The sequence below is a fragment of the Acartia tonsa genome, chromosome 11, assembly GCF_053477335.1.
Source record: "Acartia tonsa isolate MP-2025a chromosome 11, ASM5347733v1, whole genome shotgun sequence".
Lineage (NCBI taxonomy): Eukaryota > Metazoa > Arthropoda > Copepoda > Calanoida > Acartiidae > Acartia > Acartia tonsa.
In genome coordinates, this window is record NC_137270.1 from 38,758,550 (window position 1) to 38,775,522 (window position 16,973).

General features: G+C 31.7%; 1 protein-coding gene across 1 annotated transcript in view; it reads right to left on the bottom strand.

The window, feature by feature from the left end:
• The window catches only part of LOC145332031 (CD109 antigen-like), a 50,883-nt gene that overhangs the window by 27,652 nt on the left and 6,258 nt on the right, over positions 1–16,973 (bottom strand). The window contains exons 11-37 of the mRNA XM_080176938.1: positions 16,336–16,407; positions 15,379–15,465; positions 14,405–14,463; positions 13,819–13,885; positions 13,052–13,107; positions 12,506–12,553; positions 11,780–11,885; positions 11,107–11,175; positions 10,471–10,547; positions 9,979–10,084; positions 9,413–9,510; positions 8,511–8,564; positions 7,889–7,934; positions 7,552–7,599; positions 6,911–6,969; positions 6,614–6,662; positions 6,094–6,160; positions 5,492–5,560; positions 5,033–5,103; positions 4,461–4,525; positions 3,970–4,033; positions 3,756–3,805; positions 3,312–3,364; positions 2,843–2,919; positions 2,062–2,156; positions 1,591–1,682; positions 978–1,063 (exon numbers count right to left, since the gene is read on the bottom strand). Of these exons, the coding sequence (XP_080033064.1) occupies positions 978–1,063; positions 1,591–1,682; positions 2,062–2,156; positions 2,843–2,919; positions 3,312–3,364; positions 3,756–3,805; positions 3,970–4,033; positions 4,461–4,525; positions 5,033–5,103; positions 5,492–5,560; positions 6,094–6,160; positions 6,614–6,662; positions 6,911–6,969; positions 7,552–7,599; positions 7,889–7,934; positions 8,511–8,564; positions 9,413–9,510; positions 9,979–10,084; positions 10,471–10,547; positions 11,107–11,175; positions 11,780–11,885; positions 12,506–12,553; positions 13,052–13,107; positions 13,819–13,885; positions 14,405–14,463; positions 15,379–15,465; positions 16,336–16,407 (1,890 nt within the window). The remainder of the gene's footprint in view (positions 1–977; positions 1,064–1,590; positions 1,683–2,061; positions 2,157–2,842; positions 2,920–3,311; positions 3,365–3,755; positions 3,806–3,969; positions 4,034–4,460; positions 4,526–5,032; positions 5,104–5,491; positions 5,561–6,093; positions 6,161–6,613; positions 6,663–6,910; positions 6,970–7,551; positions 7,600–7,888; positions 7,935–8,510; positions 8,565–9,412; positions 9,511–9,978; positions 10,085–10,470; positions 10,548–11,106; positions 11,176–11,779; positions 11,886–12,505; positions 12,554–13,051; positions 13,108–13,818; positions 13,886–14,404; positions 14,464–15,378; positions 15,466–16,335; positions 16,408–16,973) is intronic.

Genomic DNA, 16,973 nt, shown 5'->3' on the forward strand with positions numbered 1-16,973 from the left:
TATAATCAGGATTACCATCACATCTCTGGTCTGCGGTGAAACAACCCTAGAATTACAGATTATATAATCAGGATTACCATCACATTTCTGGTCAGAGGTGAAACAACCCTAGAATTACAGATTATATAATCAGGATTACCATCACATCTCTGGTCGGAGGTGAAACTACCCTAGAATTACAGATTATATAATCATGATTACCATCACATCTCTGGTCAGAGGTGAAACTACCCTAGAATTACAGATTATAAAATCAATATTACCATCACATCTCTGGTCGGAAGTAAAACAACCCTAGAATTACAGATTATATAATCAGGATTACCATCACATCTCTGGTCAGAGGTGAAACAACCCAAGAATTACAGATTATATAATCAGGATTACAATCACATCTCTGGTCGGAGATGAAACAACCCTAGAATTACAGATCATATAATTAGGATTACCATCACATCTCTGGTCAGAAGTAAAACAACCCTAGAATTACAGATTATATAATTAAAAAGGATTACCATCACATCTCTGGTCGGAGGTAAAATAACCCTACAATTATAGATTAACAATGAATATAGAAGATTCGTGGATATATTGATAGGGGGAAACTTGTCCTAAATTTATGTTACTAACTTTGATCTCATTTGTTGGTCAGTTCGTTCATCCAATAAAAGGAAAGGGGATGGAGTAAAGGGGGTGCAGGGGGGTATCGCTATTTTTGCCAGCCTGAATTATCACTTTATTAGAGTACCTGAAAAATCTGGTGCAACATCCAAGTAATGATATATTGATAATATTATCTAATCAATTTGTGTCTTTTAAGATTCTCATGATTACACTAGATAAGAAATCGATTGGACAATTCTAAAATAGATAAATAAACAATAAGAGCTATCTGTTACTGACGGACTGACAGATCCTAATTCTCTAAAATTGCGCTTTAAAAACACTTGGTCGGGATAAAAAAAAACTAAACTTACCGTAATCATGCAAGGAAAATACCCCAAATTCTCGTCACATTGTCGAGTCTTGGGGGTGCGTGGGATATCAAGGAAATCAGTGAATACTAAAAAATTACAATTAATCATCTCCCCACTTTCCATTCTGATCCCCATATATTTCTCTTTGTTTTTCCTCCTCTATGTATCTATCTCTCTATATATTTTTTCTATTATCAATCTCTTTTTGTATGTCTGTCTATCTATGTTTCAATATTTTTTAAAAGAGTTCCTAGCATTAACACTTTCATCCCTCCACCACTTTTTGCTTTAAAAGAGACTCTACAAAGTGTCCGAAAACATGAGCCGTATGACGTCATAAAAGGGAGAGATGAGAGAATAAGTGGGAATGGAAATCCCTTAAAAAGAGATGAACCTATTGACGCGACGTCACACGGCTACCTTTTAGAGTCTCGTTTTAGAAATAAATTATAAATAAAAGGGGGTAGGGGTTCTCTTATTTCTGTGCTCGATTAATCAATTTAAGTAAAAACACAAGATTTTTCTTATTATGCCCATAAAGTTATAGTTACAAAGCAATATATCTTTCTATATTTATTATTTATCTACCTATATATTTATCTACCTAACCTACCTACTAAGTCCTGTAGGGCCAGAGTTCTATTAGCATCAATGCCATAATCTTGGGAGGCATAATAGTTCACTTTGTCGGGCACTTCTCCCTCTCTAAAAAAAAAAATAGAAACTGTTATATTTAGATTTCAAGTACAAACATACAAACTCCATAAACACCAAAAAATATTTTTGACAACTAAAGCTCAAAAATCTAAAGAGAAATGACCAAAATACCCTAAATTTGTTTCGACAGACACACATACTTCCTACTACGTTGGCAGATAGACATTAAATTACTGCATAGAATAAATTATTTTCTAATACATTTAAGCCCAAAACAATCTTTGAGTCTTTACTGAAGGATTTCGTTAACCGCTGAACCGATATGTTTCTCTTATAGGTTCTGAAAAATGTTTATTACTATTTTGGAGAAGGGTACCACAACCCTCATAAGATAAATCGCCTCTAGAAAAAAATTCTTTAAAACTACCTGTCGGTCCAAAAAATTCTATGGACATGGTGATTAAGCTTTTCAAATGAGAACAATGAATCCAATACATTAGAATAGGTTATCAGGTTAGAACCCTAGAAAATCAAAAAAGGGATAGATTAATTAAAATTTAATTGTCCCTGGATTTAATAAAAGGGTTATTTTATTAGAATAAATTATGAGAATGATTGTAAGTTATATTAAAGATAGATTGATAGATACATTACGTTTTTTGCATTGCAAATTGTTTGATGTATAGCGTACAATAAACTTTTATAAATAAAGATTGTTAGACATAAGGACTCAAGCCAAAACGCCTCAGTGAAATGCAAAAGCTGGAAGTCTAAACCTGACCTAACAATGGAAATCCCTCTTTTCGAAGCATTTAAATTGATTTAAATTTGAGTCTTGATAATATAATATATACAAATTTGAGGCTTAGTCGCGGCTGACTCATTAATTATGCCGGATCATGGTAAGAAAACGAAGTATCCGGTTTCGTAGTTTTTTCACAGTAGCCTTTCTCCTATTTCTAAGCCTAGCCCTGCGGGGCAATCATTAACATTTCCTTAACCTAACCTAACCTAAGATAACCCTTCAAAAGCTACTGTCAAAATACGATGAAACCGGCAACTTCGTTTTCTTTCCATGATTCATTTTACCATTGAATACTATGTGGCAAAATTCAAACAAAATCTTTATCTAAAAAGTTGCAAGAATTATTGTGTCTGGTTGATCATCTATGGTAATAAATCTATTGGGTAAGCAGATCGTTTTTTACCTGTATTCCAAAAAGAAATTGTCTGGGAGTAGCTGTGGCGAAAAATGCTCCCGGGTCCCCACGACAAGTTCCCTCAACTAAAAAGTTGTTATTATTATTAATATTAAGGCCAAATAATCTAAATTATGTAATGTCAGTTATGAACTGATAAACTTATGTCTAATAAAAAAATATCAAACATAGTAATTTATGGAGCTAGTATATTAAAAAAAGCATCCAAGAAAATTACATTTATTCTTCAAAATCAAATGTTCCCAAAGGCATTACCAAGACAAAATGATTTAATGAAGAAATCCTTATAAACAATTTTAGCTGTCTCGCATCAATAGACAATCATGTTTACCCATTGTCATTGGATAAAAAGAAATAATTTAGTTATAGAGTAGCTTCGCTAGTTTCAAAGATTAACTATTGAACAAACTATGGAATACACAGAAAGTAGAAGAAAATCTATATTGAAACATAATACCTGTTTTCATAGTATGATCTTTCAATTGAGTCAGTGAAAATTCAATGTCATGTCTAAAAAAAAGATAAAGATATTTATCATTTTCTATAGTTTGTGATAGATAGACAATTTTATTGGTTATTAGTTAAGACAAAAAGTAAATAAATACTATTGTTTTGAGGTAAAAAAAGTTTTTATATAATATTAAAACAGAAAAATTTTGGGATGAAAGGGAACACAGTAATAGTGTCTGACTGATTATGACGTAACAAAAAAAAATTAGCCAATGAGAGGCCACTATAAATTTTACCATTGGTCAATAACGGCATCTCATTGGCTAATTTTTTTTTGTTACGTCATAATTAGTCAGACACAATTACTGTGTTCATGAAAGGTTGAGGAGTGTGAAAATCAAAGACAATTTATTTTATTTGATTACATTTATGAACATTTCTCATGTTATACCTGTTTATAGATTTGACTGGATAATAAGCAGTGTCTGTCAGTAAATAATCCTATAATTAGAATAGTAATTAAAACCTTTTTAATTTTATTTTAGATGCAGAAAATAATTTAAATATTAGGCAAATAAATTCAAAACATCACTAGATAAGATACATCATTAAATTAACACAGAAGTTAAAGATAAAAATACACTACTATAATAAACTTAGTATACCTGATCTGTTTTAGTATAGACTAAAATATGGAACCCTGGCGCCATCTCTCCATTAACAACAATACTAAATTAACAAGAATATTAACACTAGCGCCATCTAACCATTAACAACAATACCAAATTAACAAGAATATCAACACTGGCGCCAACTCTCCGTTAACAACAATACTAAATTAACAAGAATATCAATACTGGCACCATCTCTCTTTAACAACAATACTAATTTAACAAAGAATATCAACACTGGCACCATCTTTAACAACAATACTAAATTAACAGAAATATCAACACTGTCGCCATCGCTCTATTAACAACAATACTAAATTAACAAGAATAACAACAATGGCGCCATCGCTCTATTAACAACAATACTAAATTAACAAGAATACCAACACTGGCATCATCTATCTATTAACAGCAATACTAAATTAACAAGATTATCAACAATAGCGCCATCTCTCTTTTAAAAACAATACTAAATTACTTCTTACCTGAAGGTGACGCTATTAGTGAAGAAATCTTCACTATATTCCCTTCCTCGATTTATAATCATATTCTTTAATAAAAGTTATTTTAATTTGAGTGGGTATTCATTCCTAAACAAAAAAACTGGATAGGAATATCATTTATGCTAAAATGTGGTTTAATTTTGTTTTTTATTTTTCATTTATTTCTCCGAAGTAGTCATTTTTCCCCCGAGGTTATTATGCTTTCTTTTAGTAAAAAATAAAAATTCTAAAATCTTCCAAAAAAAATTAAAATCTTTTTAAAAAATTTAAAAACCTCCTAAAAATATTTTCTCAAATTTTATATAAATATGACTGTATAGACATAGGAATAACATTTTGTTATTCGTAAGCTTAACAACTTTAGGGACTTTTGTTGAATTTTCATTTATCTACTCATTCATTTGAGTGTACGAACGTTTTGACCACTAATTGTTATATAATTTTGTGTATCGCCGTTGGAGATGTACATCAATTTATCGGCCATTGTCACATTCCTTTAGATCCCTGAGAAGGATGGGTATTTATTTTGCTGAAAAATGAAATAACTTTGTTTCCTTTGAAATGATGACCCAATCAAAATATGACATGAGTCTTGTCATTGTAACGTGGAACACAACATATTCTCCTAAAATTGTATATACAAGTTATGAACAAAAGTGTATGCCTTGCCTAATTTTTAATACACAATAAAGCCATTTAAAAATGCATGGAGATCTGTACAGTATCTAGAAATTTGTTAGAGACATAAAATATGATACCTAATTGAAGCTCTCAAAAGTGTCATTCTTATATGAAGTTAATCAGAATATTTTGACTAAATGTTGTAATATTTCTCCCCCTTTTTAGGAGACACTTTTACCAGCTTTAATTTTTTGAGTCACTAATTAGAACGCTGTTAAAAACAACTCATTTTTGGGGTCACACAAAAGATTTTTAAAATTTCCCTCTACTCTCTATTACAATTACAGACACCAGAACTGTAAAATTAAAAACAGATAAGAAAAAATTCTCACCTACTTCAATTCTCTTATTACTTGATCTAACGTGGATATAATTACGCTTGGGAGCGTAGGCTGCATACACTAAAATGAAACAAGATCAAATATCTTCTATGATAGAGAAGCTTTTCTATAAAAAATTATATTCTTAGAAATATAATGAATTTAAGTATTCTTCTGAAAATCCTTTTGGCTCCTATGATACTTTGAGTACCAACTATAAACATTATCTTAAATAAATTCAAAATGTTCCAGGAATAAGGTATAACCAACAAGCGAATTAAATCTAAAATAATATTTGAAGGGTAAATGAAGGGGTTGTCAATTTTACGATGTGTTGTCCCCCAACGACAGCTGAAAAATACCTGTAGGTTTCGTGATTTTTTCCGAATTAATTTTGTTATTGTTATAAGCTGGGTTTATTCTTTTCCTTTGTGGTACCCTACCCCCCCGGGCCCCCCCCCACCCCCTTAAATATAAATTCAATTTTTAAAGAAAAGGGTAGGGGTGGGTGGGGGTTCTTTGCTCAACAAGGAACTTTGAGGGAAAGCGTCAATAAACCTGTTTATAGAATAGCTGTGCTTATAAAGCAAGGCAGACAAATATTAAAATGTTACCTTCTAGTTTAGCATAGATATTTCTATTGTTAAGAGTATCTCTATAAACAGCTGTTAGATCTATTTTCTAAAAAAAATGTAATACATTCGAAACCGATTAATATCCGGTGGATAAGAACCAGTTCTCATCCATACAAAAAAAAACTATGTCTAGCATCTTATTACATCCAGTTTTCTATGAATATAAAAATGTAAAATCATAAGATTAAAACCATTTTTGTAGCCCGTGCCTTTAGCATCTCGGGGCTAAAAAACTGGTTTAATCTTATAAATGTACATTTCATATCAGCGGAAAGTTGTTTTGAGTAAAGAAAGTTTTAAGTTTATGAAGCTGACATGTTATAGGTAAAAGCTGGTTTGTACTGCTAAAAAAATCAAAAAATTTTATAAAAATCAAATTTTTTTTAATCACAAAATTTTCAATATGGCCATCTTATAGATCTTAGGTTATTGGCCTAAAATCAAATACTTTATACTAGAACAAAAATTTACATAAAATGTAAACAATAAAAATGTGTACCTCTGCATCATTTGGTGTTTTTATCTTGATTTGATGTACTCCTTTTTCTCTATAATAAGAATACTTTAAAAACTCAAATTTAACTACAACCTTCTTTTTACTACCATAATGTTTTCTAAGGTGAATTTCTCTTGGTACCCTCCCCCAAAATAGTTATTAACCTTCCCAGAACCTATGAGAAGCTACATTGTAAAGGAGAACCGTATCGGCTCAGCAGTTAGCGAGATCCTTGGGCACACACGGACATAGATTTTTTATTTCATTTCAAGGATAATGAAATGAAGAAAATGTACAAACCTCCATTCTTTAAATTGATGTTCTTTAGCAAGTAGTTGTAGACAAAAATCTGTATTTTTCTGAAAAATAGTTTTTTTATTAATCACATAAGCATCAATAATTTATGTGATAGCACAAACGATGAATCAATCTTTCCCCAAAGTAAATTGACGAATCTCAAAAAGAGAAGATTAAAATATTTTGAAACAGAAATTGTACTCAAACACAAAACTTCCTTACCACTCCAAGGTAAAAGGGAATGTGATTCTGACAAACAATTCTAAAGGAAAATTTTCCCACAACCCCCTTCCCCTTTTCCTCCCCTTCTTACCCACCCCTATCAGCTAAATGAAATAAAATATACTTCCAACTTGCTTTCAATGGTTTCGTGTTTTTTTGTAGAATTGATTGTTAGAATAGCAAGTCCTGACAAAGAAACAAATGAAAAATTTTACTTTTTATAGGCGAATTGCGAAGAAAAGAATAATTTGTTGTTCTATTCTTTCAACTTTGTGCATACCTATACTAACAAATTTAACCTATATATACCTAATTATAAAGTGATTTCTTACAGCTAACCTATTAAATGTGATACAAAAAGATAAGAAAGGAGAAAATAAAATTGAAAAGCAAAGCTACTCTACAAAAAAAAGTTTGTATACCTCTGCATCATCTGATAGAAAGGCATTCGGGTTGATTTCATTCGGACGCTGAAAATAAATAAATGTTTTCTCAATAAAAGTTTTTAGTCATAATGTTATTATTACGGATACAGTATTCTTTCTAAAGGTGTTGCTTGACCGTTGATAGAATATTATGTTAAATTATTGTCTCTTATTTACTGCATGTCTAAGATGTGTCAATCGAAATATCCTTTATTAAGTGCCATTATGTCGACATATCAAATTCAATAAACTAACAAATATAATAAAAACAGTGTATATAAATCTAAGCTTCTCTGAAAATCATATGTAGAATTAAAAATGATTTAAAACTTACATAAACATCATAAATAGACTCTTCGCCATACCCCTGTCCATAATGCCTGTAAAGATAAAAAATATTGATTCCTAAAACGATATTAGCATAGCAAAGATATAGCTAAAACTGATTACGGCCCTATGAAAAATATTTTATAAACCCTAACACCCACCAAAAAAAGCTAGGGCGGAAAACTAGTAATTGAAAAGCTTGTGTGAGACTCTAAAAAAAAAACATCCATAAAAGTGAACCTCTAAAACGTTAGGATAAACTAACATTTGCATTTGTTGATTGTTTAAGGACATACTTACATTTTTAGAACTTGATTATAGAGATGCTTCGCTTATAAAATTGTACCTTGTTCTAATAGGAATCAGAATTAAAAAATGACATGAATTTTATAATTCTGACATACCAAAAATGTATGGAATTTCTTGTAACGATTATAGAGTTGCTAATCATGCCTAATTGTTATAGGAATTATCATGCTAAGTATGAAATCGATAGTACAACTCTAACCTGTTTAAAAATAAAGAAAATAGCTAACTGTCCTTGACGGACCTACCCCAATTATAGAGAAGCTTCGTTTTTAAATATGTATATGATAAAGGCTAGTTATTAAAAGGAATATAAAACTTACTTTAATCTATCTACATCATTCTCTTTACAAATATCACTGGTCTTCGGTGGAATTCTGTAAATTAAATAGTTTTATCATAATCTGTATATTAAATGTATAAATATTGATGTATAATCCGAAGAAAAAAAACCTTTCATCTGCTATCAAGTTGCTTTCTGTTCTTTAGTAGGGGCTCAGCTGTGTTTATATTTCCGACGCTGTTAGATGATTTCAAAGAACCAATATAAAATTGGGACATAATCCCCGCCCCATGGGCAGAGTATTAGCTCATATCCCCTACATTCCTTTACTTTAAATTTGCTATTAAAAATTAAAATTGTCTGTTAACACCTTATATAATGGTTAAACTTGTTAAGTCAAACACTTTGCTAAAATCAAAGATACAATAAGTTTAAAAGATCTTTTATTCTGTATCAATTAAGTCTTGATGTAAACAACCCTTTAATCGGAACATACTAACGTAGTGTAGGAACAATCCGACCACAGTATTCATTCAGAATTGTACATATATGGTACATTGATTCAAATATAATTTAATTCAATTAATATGCTAGCAATCAATTGAAGTTGAATAATTTCTAGAGAAAAACTCAATCTATTTTAAAGGTGGACGGATTATTATGAATTATTGGCACTCTAGAGTGCTGAATTTATTTGCAAATAAAGAAATATTGATCATCTATTTGTGTCACACTGTTTTGAAGCAAAGATAGAAATTTAGGTTTCTTTGAAATACTTTTCTTGAATAATTAATATAAATGTCAGTTGGTTTGGCTTCGCTTCTTATGAGATGTAAATAACATCAAGGATCTAAAGGGATAAGACAATAGACGATAAGTTGATGTAAATCCCCAATGATTATATACAAAATTTTCTTCTTCTAAATATTGTAATATACGTACACGATTGTCTCCAGCATTTCAGTTCCACCATCCTCAGTTTGAACCCTGGCCTCTATGCTCAGTGTGGAGGACTCTAATACTTCTGGGTCTAATGCCACCTTCAAAAATTGTAAGTTCATGAAATTAGTTTAAAATGATCGCTTACACAAAAAGTTATTAGTAAGGACTGTTATTATATCAAAAAAGAATAAGATATGCTTTTACTCAAATTTTGTTTTATAAAAACAAACTATCCTATCTCCTATATCTTTGTTTATTAGTGGCTATAAAAAAATTGTCTCAACCTACTCCATGACATTTCCAAATACTATGAAACTATGGCTAATCAATCAATACATTGAGAGGCACAATCCTAACCAAAAAATAAATCAGGAAGTAAAATTACGTTTTTTTTTTATTTCTAAGAATTCTATTTGCAAAGGCCTCTTCTTTATACTTTATTAACTTAGGGGAGTGGGGGATTTAATTTACCTTAATTCAAAAATCTATAACTTAACCTTAAATAACTAATTTCACACTTTAGGAGACAACACCCCCCACTACAGCATGGATAATCAATTAAGTACCTGATCATTGAACTTTATAGAGACTTGAGTCTCAAACACCATCCCAGGTTTAAACACTTGCGGCTTCTGACCGAGAAAATTAAGCTCCAGCGTTTTATTGATAATTCTAAAAAATCAAAATTTAAGACAAATTTTTCAAGTAGTACAGTAATTCACACCTATACAAAATGTTCTTACTCTATTAGGACTTAGACATAATTAAGATTTTAAAACATTTATTGATGTATCATTTTGCAATAAATATTTATCACATCGTATTATAGACCTTTCCATGGATGTAAAATGAAAAAATATACCAGTTTTGTTAGCCCCGAGGGGCCAAAGGCCCGTGCAAATAAATACTGATATTTGTTTCATTATTTGTTTTTTAATATTCGTGAAAAATTGTCTGTAATTCGATGCTAAATGGTATTTTTAAGTATGGCTGAGAACCGGTTCTAAACCAGCGGATATTAATCGGTTTTGAAGCCTTACTGTAAAATATGATTTTACCTTGTAATACACCAGCCGCGCTGTGTGTTGTTGTAGAAAAAGTCTGTGACAAATGCTTCAGCCATAATATCTAATCCCTAAAACAAATATGCATATTTGTAGATTTATCAAGACAAATACCTGGCCCAAGTGCTAGAGGCCCTTTTCGTCAGATAGCAAACTGCTTTCTGTTCTTTTGTAATGCCTTGGATGTTTTATATTTCCGACGCTATTAGCTGATTTCAAAGACCCAATACAAAATGTTTAAATTAAACTTTTCAAAGAAGCATTATATGTATACGTCTTAAACTTTTGAAGAAAGAGGTCATAAAAAACACAATCTCTCTTTTAAATTTTGTTAAAAACCAAAATCTAGCCCCATCCGGTTTCCCTTAAAGTAACTTACGAACACGGTAGACCAGACCTTCCCTTTATTTTAAAGTAGCTTTGCTACCACTAACTAGGGTTGGGCCGGAAATACGGCTGATTTATAATTCCGGAAATCCGGAGCCGGCTGGATATCTGGCCAACGTTCGATATCTTGCAAATTACTGGATATCTGGTCGGATAACCGGATATCCGGCGTTGGAAATCAGCCGGATATCTGGTATCCGGACAGTTTCAATATCCGATATCCGACCACTAACCAAAAATTACCTCTATTTTTCCCATCACTTGGGATATTTGAGTCATACTGATGTAAAATGTTTTATCCAATTCCGGCCTCTGAAAAACAAAATTATTGATTTAGTGCAGTTCGCGGTAAAATATTCCTGGTAACGATTATCTCCATAAAAACTTTTAACTGCCAAACGGCTAAACGTACATGTCAGGCCTGTACACCGTTTTAAGCGGAATCAGAAGGCCTATAAATACTCTGGAATAGCCAAGATCCGATAAAGCACAGATATGTATATTCATGTAATTTTTTTAGACTGCTTTGCTACTTTAGAATTTAGAATTTATCATTGTTTATTCTTTCAGATGCGCGGCTACTCTACAATTATAGTTATTCTCCAAAAGCAGCACTTAAAAGTTTTATTTTTAAATATATATGTTGGGAAATAATTTGTTAATGGTGGGATGAGCTGTTTTTATTCATGTTTCTACGCAACTTTCGCCGCCTAGCTGCCTTTTGAATATCTTTGGGTATTATTGGCTATTTCTCGTGGGAGGTTGGTGGTACCCTCCCCCATTTAGTTCTAATCCTTCCGAGGAATTATGAAAAGCTACATTTTAAAGAAGAATCGGTTCAGCTGTTAGCAAGATCCTTCTGTGCAGACAGACAGACAAATATCCTGTTGCTTTTATGTGCATACTCTCCATATACCTGGGCTTGGTGCCGGTATATGTCTGACCAGATATGGGTCCAGTTGTGTACTTTTGGTATATAGGGTTGACCAGTAACATTCACAAATGGATCTGCGTAGCCGTATCTAAAACAAGTTAGGAATCAAACAGACATCATGGGAGGGAGGGGCTGCATATTACACCAGTCTCAAAAGTTTTATAATATTTTTTTTTTATTCGTTGACCTAACAACTTTTTGAGCTTTTAGTGAATTTTGATTAGTTGTTTCATTGGTGTCTTAAAGTTTCAACTACTAATGTTATCTACAGAAAGGGTAATTTTGTGTATGATCATTATAGATTATTTTTAGGAACTTTGAATTTATCAGCCATTGTATTACCCCTTTAGATCCCTACTAACATGCATAAAGCGAAAGGAGATAGGAGTTACTTGATTGTGGCATTCAGATAAAAAAATGACAGTTTATTGTTTTTGATTGATTATCTAGGAAAATAAATCTATTGGGTTAATGTAATAATACAGAACTAATACAATATTTATTTATCGCATCGTATTATAGACAGTCTTTTGCAGATATTAAAAAGAAAAATTATAAGAATAAAACCAGTTTTGTAAGCCCCGAGAAAAATTGTTTGTGAAACGATGCTATAATAATACATGAGTTTTCAGTATGGCTGAGAACCGGTTCTAATCCAGCGGATATTAATTGGTTTCGTAGTCATACTGGAAATATACTATTACTTACCTATCTGGAAACTGAACAAGACTGATATTTCTGTATGGTATTCCATCCCTGAATAAAAAGATTGAAGCTTTACAAAGTGTCTTAAAAAAATCAGTTATGTGACGTCATAGAAATGAGGGATGAGAGGAGAAGTGGGAAAGAAAGACCCCTAAAAAAGAAGAGGTGGTTAATCAATCATTTTTTAGACGTCACATGGCTGATTTTTTAGACACTTTGTAAAGCTTCGAAAAGATTTCAATTTGGATTGTTTTGCATTTATATAAATCTAATGTACATACATACAAGTCCAAGAGTTGGGTTGTTTACTCCCCCCCCCCAAAAAAAAAACAAAAAACAATTTAAAGTCCTCATTTCCCTTCCTCAATTTTTTCTTAAAAGATACATTAGACTAACCCTCCCCCCTAAAAAAAGCTTGAACGTCAACAACCTTATTCATTCTTTCTATAGGTATCTTTATTTTACCTATCATATCATTATCTTTATTCCTGTTTTCTATAGTATCTATCGAATTATCTTTTTTTCTTAATATACAAAAAGAGTACTTACTTGTTTTCATACAAGCTGTTTGTGAAAAAGTTCTGTCTTTTGTAATAATACTCATATTCCTGGGTTTTAATTATTCATTAAATTTTAATATTATCAGCTCTACTAAGAGTTTTCTCAATCATATAAATCTCTCTTATTCTCTTATTGGCTTACATTCTAAGCCTGCTCTATGATTGGTCACGTACATATAGAGATATTTTTCTTTTATTGACTTAATGTAAATTTAAGCATAATGTGAGAAATATGATAAATCTTTTTTATTATTTATCTCTCTCTTTCTCCATTTCACTCTTTTTACTTATTCTATTTCTTCTCTTTCTCTATTCTTTCTCTATCTCTATCTCACTCTTTCTTTCTCTCTCTCTCTCTCTCTCTCTCTCTCTCTCTCTCTCTCTCTCTCTCTCTCTCTCTCTCTCTCTCTCTCTCTCTCTCTCTCTCTCTCTCTCTCTCTCTCTCTCTCTCTCTCTCTCCCTCTCTCTCTCTCTCTCTCTCTCTCTCCTCTCTCTCTCTCTCTCTCTCTCTCTCTCCTCTCTCTCTCTCTCTCTCTCTCTCTCTCTCTCTCTCTCTATATTTCTCTCTCTCTCTCTCTCTCTCTCTCTCTCTCTCTCTCTCTCTCTCTCTCTCTCTCTCTATCTCTCTCTCTATTTCTCTCTCTCTTTCTCTTTCTCTCTCTCTCTCTCTCTCTTTCTATTTCCTATCTATCTTTCCCTAGCTCAGTCTTTTTATTCTTTTTCCAATGAATAATTATTATTAAATAAATGAATAATTTCCTCTCTGTAGAAGACAGTATCATTGAACAATGGAGTCGCATAATCAATTGGTTTGGCATACCACCTGAAATATTATAATAATAGAGATATTACTCTATAATAAGAATTAAGAAGAACATCCATAGTAAGAAGATAAGATACACACATCTTTTAAAAGGTAGAAAATAAAGAATAATTAAAGATAGAATCAATATAAATCCATAGAATTCTTTGTCCGTTTCCCTTATGTTTGAATTACTGACTTTTTAAAAAGCACTCTTTTTTTGCTTATTATACGTGCGGTTAGGTTATGTAAGGGCTAGAAGGGCACCATGGGAGACTAGAGCCCTCTGCAGGGGCTAGAAATATGGTTTCTTTTGTAAATAAAAAGGAAAGGTTGAATACTGTTAAAAATCGAACCCTGGGACGAACGAACTGTCTGGTAACGATTATAGAGTTGCTACGCTTCCTTGCTGTTATAGGAAACATAATACACAGTTTGAAATCGATAGGACAATTCTAACATGTCCAAATCAACGCTTAAAGCTATCCGTACGGACATACTCTAATTATAGAAAAGATACAAAATCTGAAATAAATTTACCTCATGATAACATTAGCATAACCAACTTTATCAAATGTATATTCGTGGTTAACTGTAGCCTAAAAATTATAATTTGTATAAAAATGCCATTTTTGTTAACATTATATACAAGAAACAGGAAGTCTGTCTGTCTGTGTAAGATCTCGCTATTATATAAAGTGCTCCTAGAGGCCTCTAGAGGCGTAGTTTAAGTCATTTTTCTGTGTAAGTTGAAATCTCGCGAAATGTCTAACCGATCAAGATCTTTATTTTAGGGTTGCTTTACTTAAGTCTCTAAATAATAAGAAGCTATTTTATTTGTAAATTTTAATTTTAAGAAATAATAAGACAAAAAGAAAAAGAAGACTTTAACGACAGAGCATACCAGTATCGTAAAAGATAATAGTTATTCATGCATCGTATTATATCAAACAGTTTTTTGCGGATAGTGAAAATGTAAAATTATAAATTAATTATAGGTTAGTTGGTCCAAATTTCTGGGCCAACTAAAATGGTATTGATTTTATGATTTTTGTTTAATTATCCGTGGAAAATTGTCTTTAATACGATATTAAACATTATTTTTCAGTATGGCCTCTCACCGGTTCTAATCAAGCGGACATTAATCCTTTTCAAGGGCATACTAGAAAACATATTCTTACAATACATAAACCACTTATTAAAAAAGTACAAAAATAAAGCAAAGTCTTTCTATAACTTACTGTGTATGTAATGAAACTTTCAAACAAAATTAAAAAGGAGCTTGACTAGAATAGTGGTCATACTAACCCCGGGACGTCCAAGCCTTTTATTTAAACTAAGGGGTTACAAAGGTTTGAGGATGATGGTAATCTTTTATTTTTTTTTATTTTAAGGCCGGGGAATAAAAGGAGATGGTTTAAGGTTTGAGAGGGTAAACAACCTCTTACACCCACCCCTGGACGTCTATGGTTCTACAAATTAAAATAAAATAGTAAAGCCACTCTATAACTTACCTCAATAAACTTATCATCAGAGAAATGGTAACTTGGCATACGGACAAAGGTCTCAAACTTGGGAATGTAATATTTCTCTATTTTTATCTGAAACAAAATATTTGGTATTAAAATAATGGCTATAGTATATTTTAAATATATTTGAATAAATCAATTTGGTAAATTACAGTAACATTACTCAGGGAGTAACGGAGGGGACAATGGGCAATTAATTCAATTTAAGAGTTTTGGCTGAAAGACATTGAAATCCAGATTAATCCAGAAAATATGGGGGAAATTGTAAAGGGAGAGTTAATAAAATACAGAAAACTATAAAAATAAGTTTCAAGAAAAAAGCATTCATTTGAAAATTATATTACCAGCACATTAGACTGACGTAACCATTCTGTAATTAATAACTAGAAAAATCTCCTTGGAACCCATTCAACCCATAGCCCCATAACCCAAAATTTAATTGGGTTCTTAAATTGTTCACTAAACAAATATCACAATAAAGTTTTTATCTATGAAATGATATTTTCTGGAGAGAAAAAATTTGTTAAAACCAGCCACATCACAACAAATTAAGTTTATTGATACTTGTCTGCTATATTGAAAACTAACACACTAGTGCGCGGCATTTTGTGCGCTAGTACCCAAAGTCAGTCAGAAACTGCTAAATTCTTGTACATTCCCTTTGAGCCAGTACCCAAAGCCTGAGACTCCTAAAAATTGATTAATCGATACATTGTCCCCTCCCTTACTCCCTGAACATAACTGATCCTTAATTCACTTTGTCTTTCATTCCATAATTCTATCGAAGAAATAGGAATTTCTCAGCTGCTATTTAAGATATATTGCTAAGTTTTTTTAGTAAAGATATTCATTTTCAAAGAGAATCTATCATTTAACTTACCTTGTCTGTCGGTCCATCGGTAATGCCTTTACTGCCATTTCACTCAAAAAATCATTTTTTACCTTTTTCTCTTCTACTTGTCCTTGGGCTACAATTCTTATTATCCAAAATCCAACTTTGGGAAAATCAGGAACCTTAAAGCAAAATAATTTTTTATCAAAATAAGCAACCCTTAGCATCTATTTAGAGCAGCTGCGCAGCTTATGGGAATAATACCACTTCATACAACAAACCCTTTTATTGCACGACCTTTGTCTAGAAGTTGCACAGGTATCTAAAGGGATAAGACAATGGCTGGTAAATTGATGTACATCCCAAATGAAGTTACACAAAATTATCCCTTCTGTATTCTACAATTATTGGTTAAAACGGTTGGACACTCAAATTATTGAAAATAGTAACTTAGTATAATTTTGCCATATAAAAAACTTTTAATAGGATATAATTGTTGATTTATTTACTAGTAGCAGCACCTCTAACATCTAGAGGCTATATATTCGGGTATTGAAATAAATAGCTTAAAACCTTCCCAAGACTTATATCTAAAAAATAAAATAGCCCTAAACCATCCTGGAAACAAAGTGAAGCTTTCCTAAAATGGGGAACTCAATCGGTTTAGTAAGATTCATATGTAAAAATAAATGTTTTGTTATTAACAGATTGACCCACAATTAGAGTGAATTATTGAGTAGATTCGAAC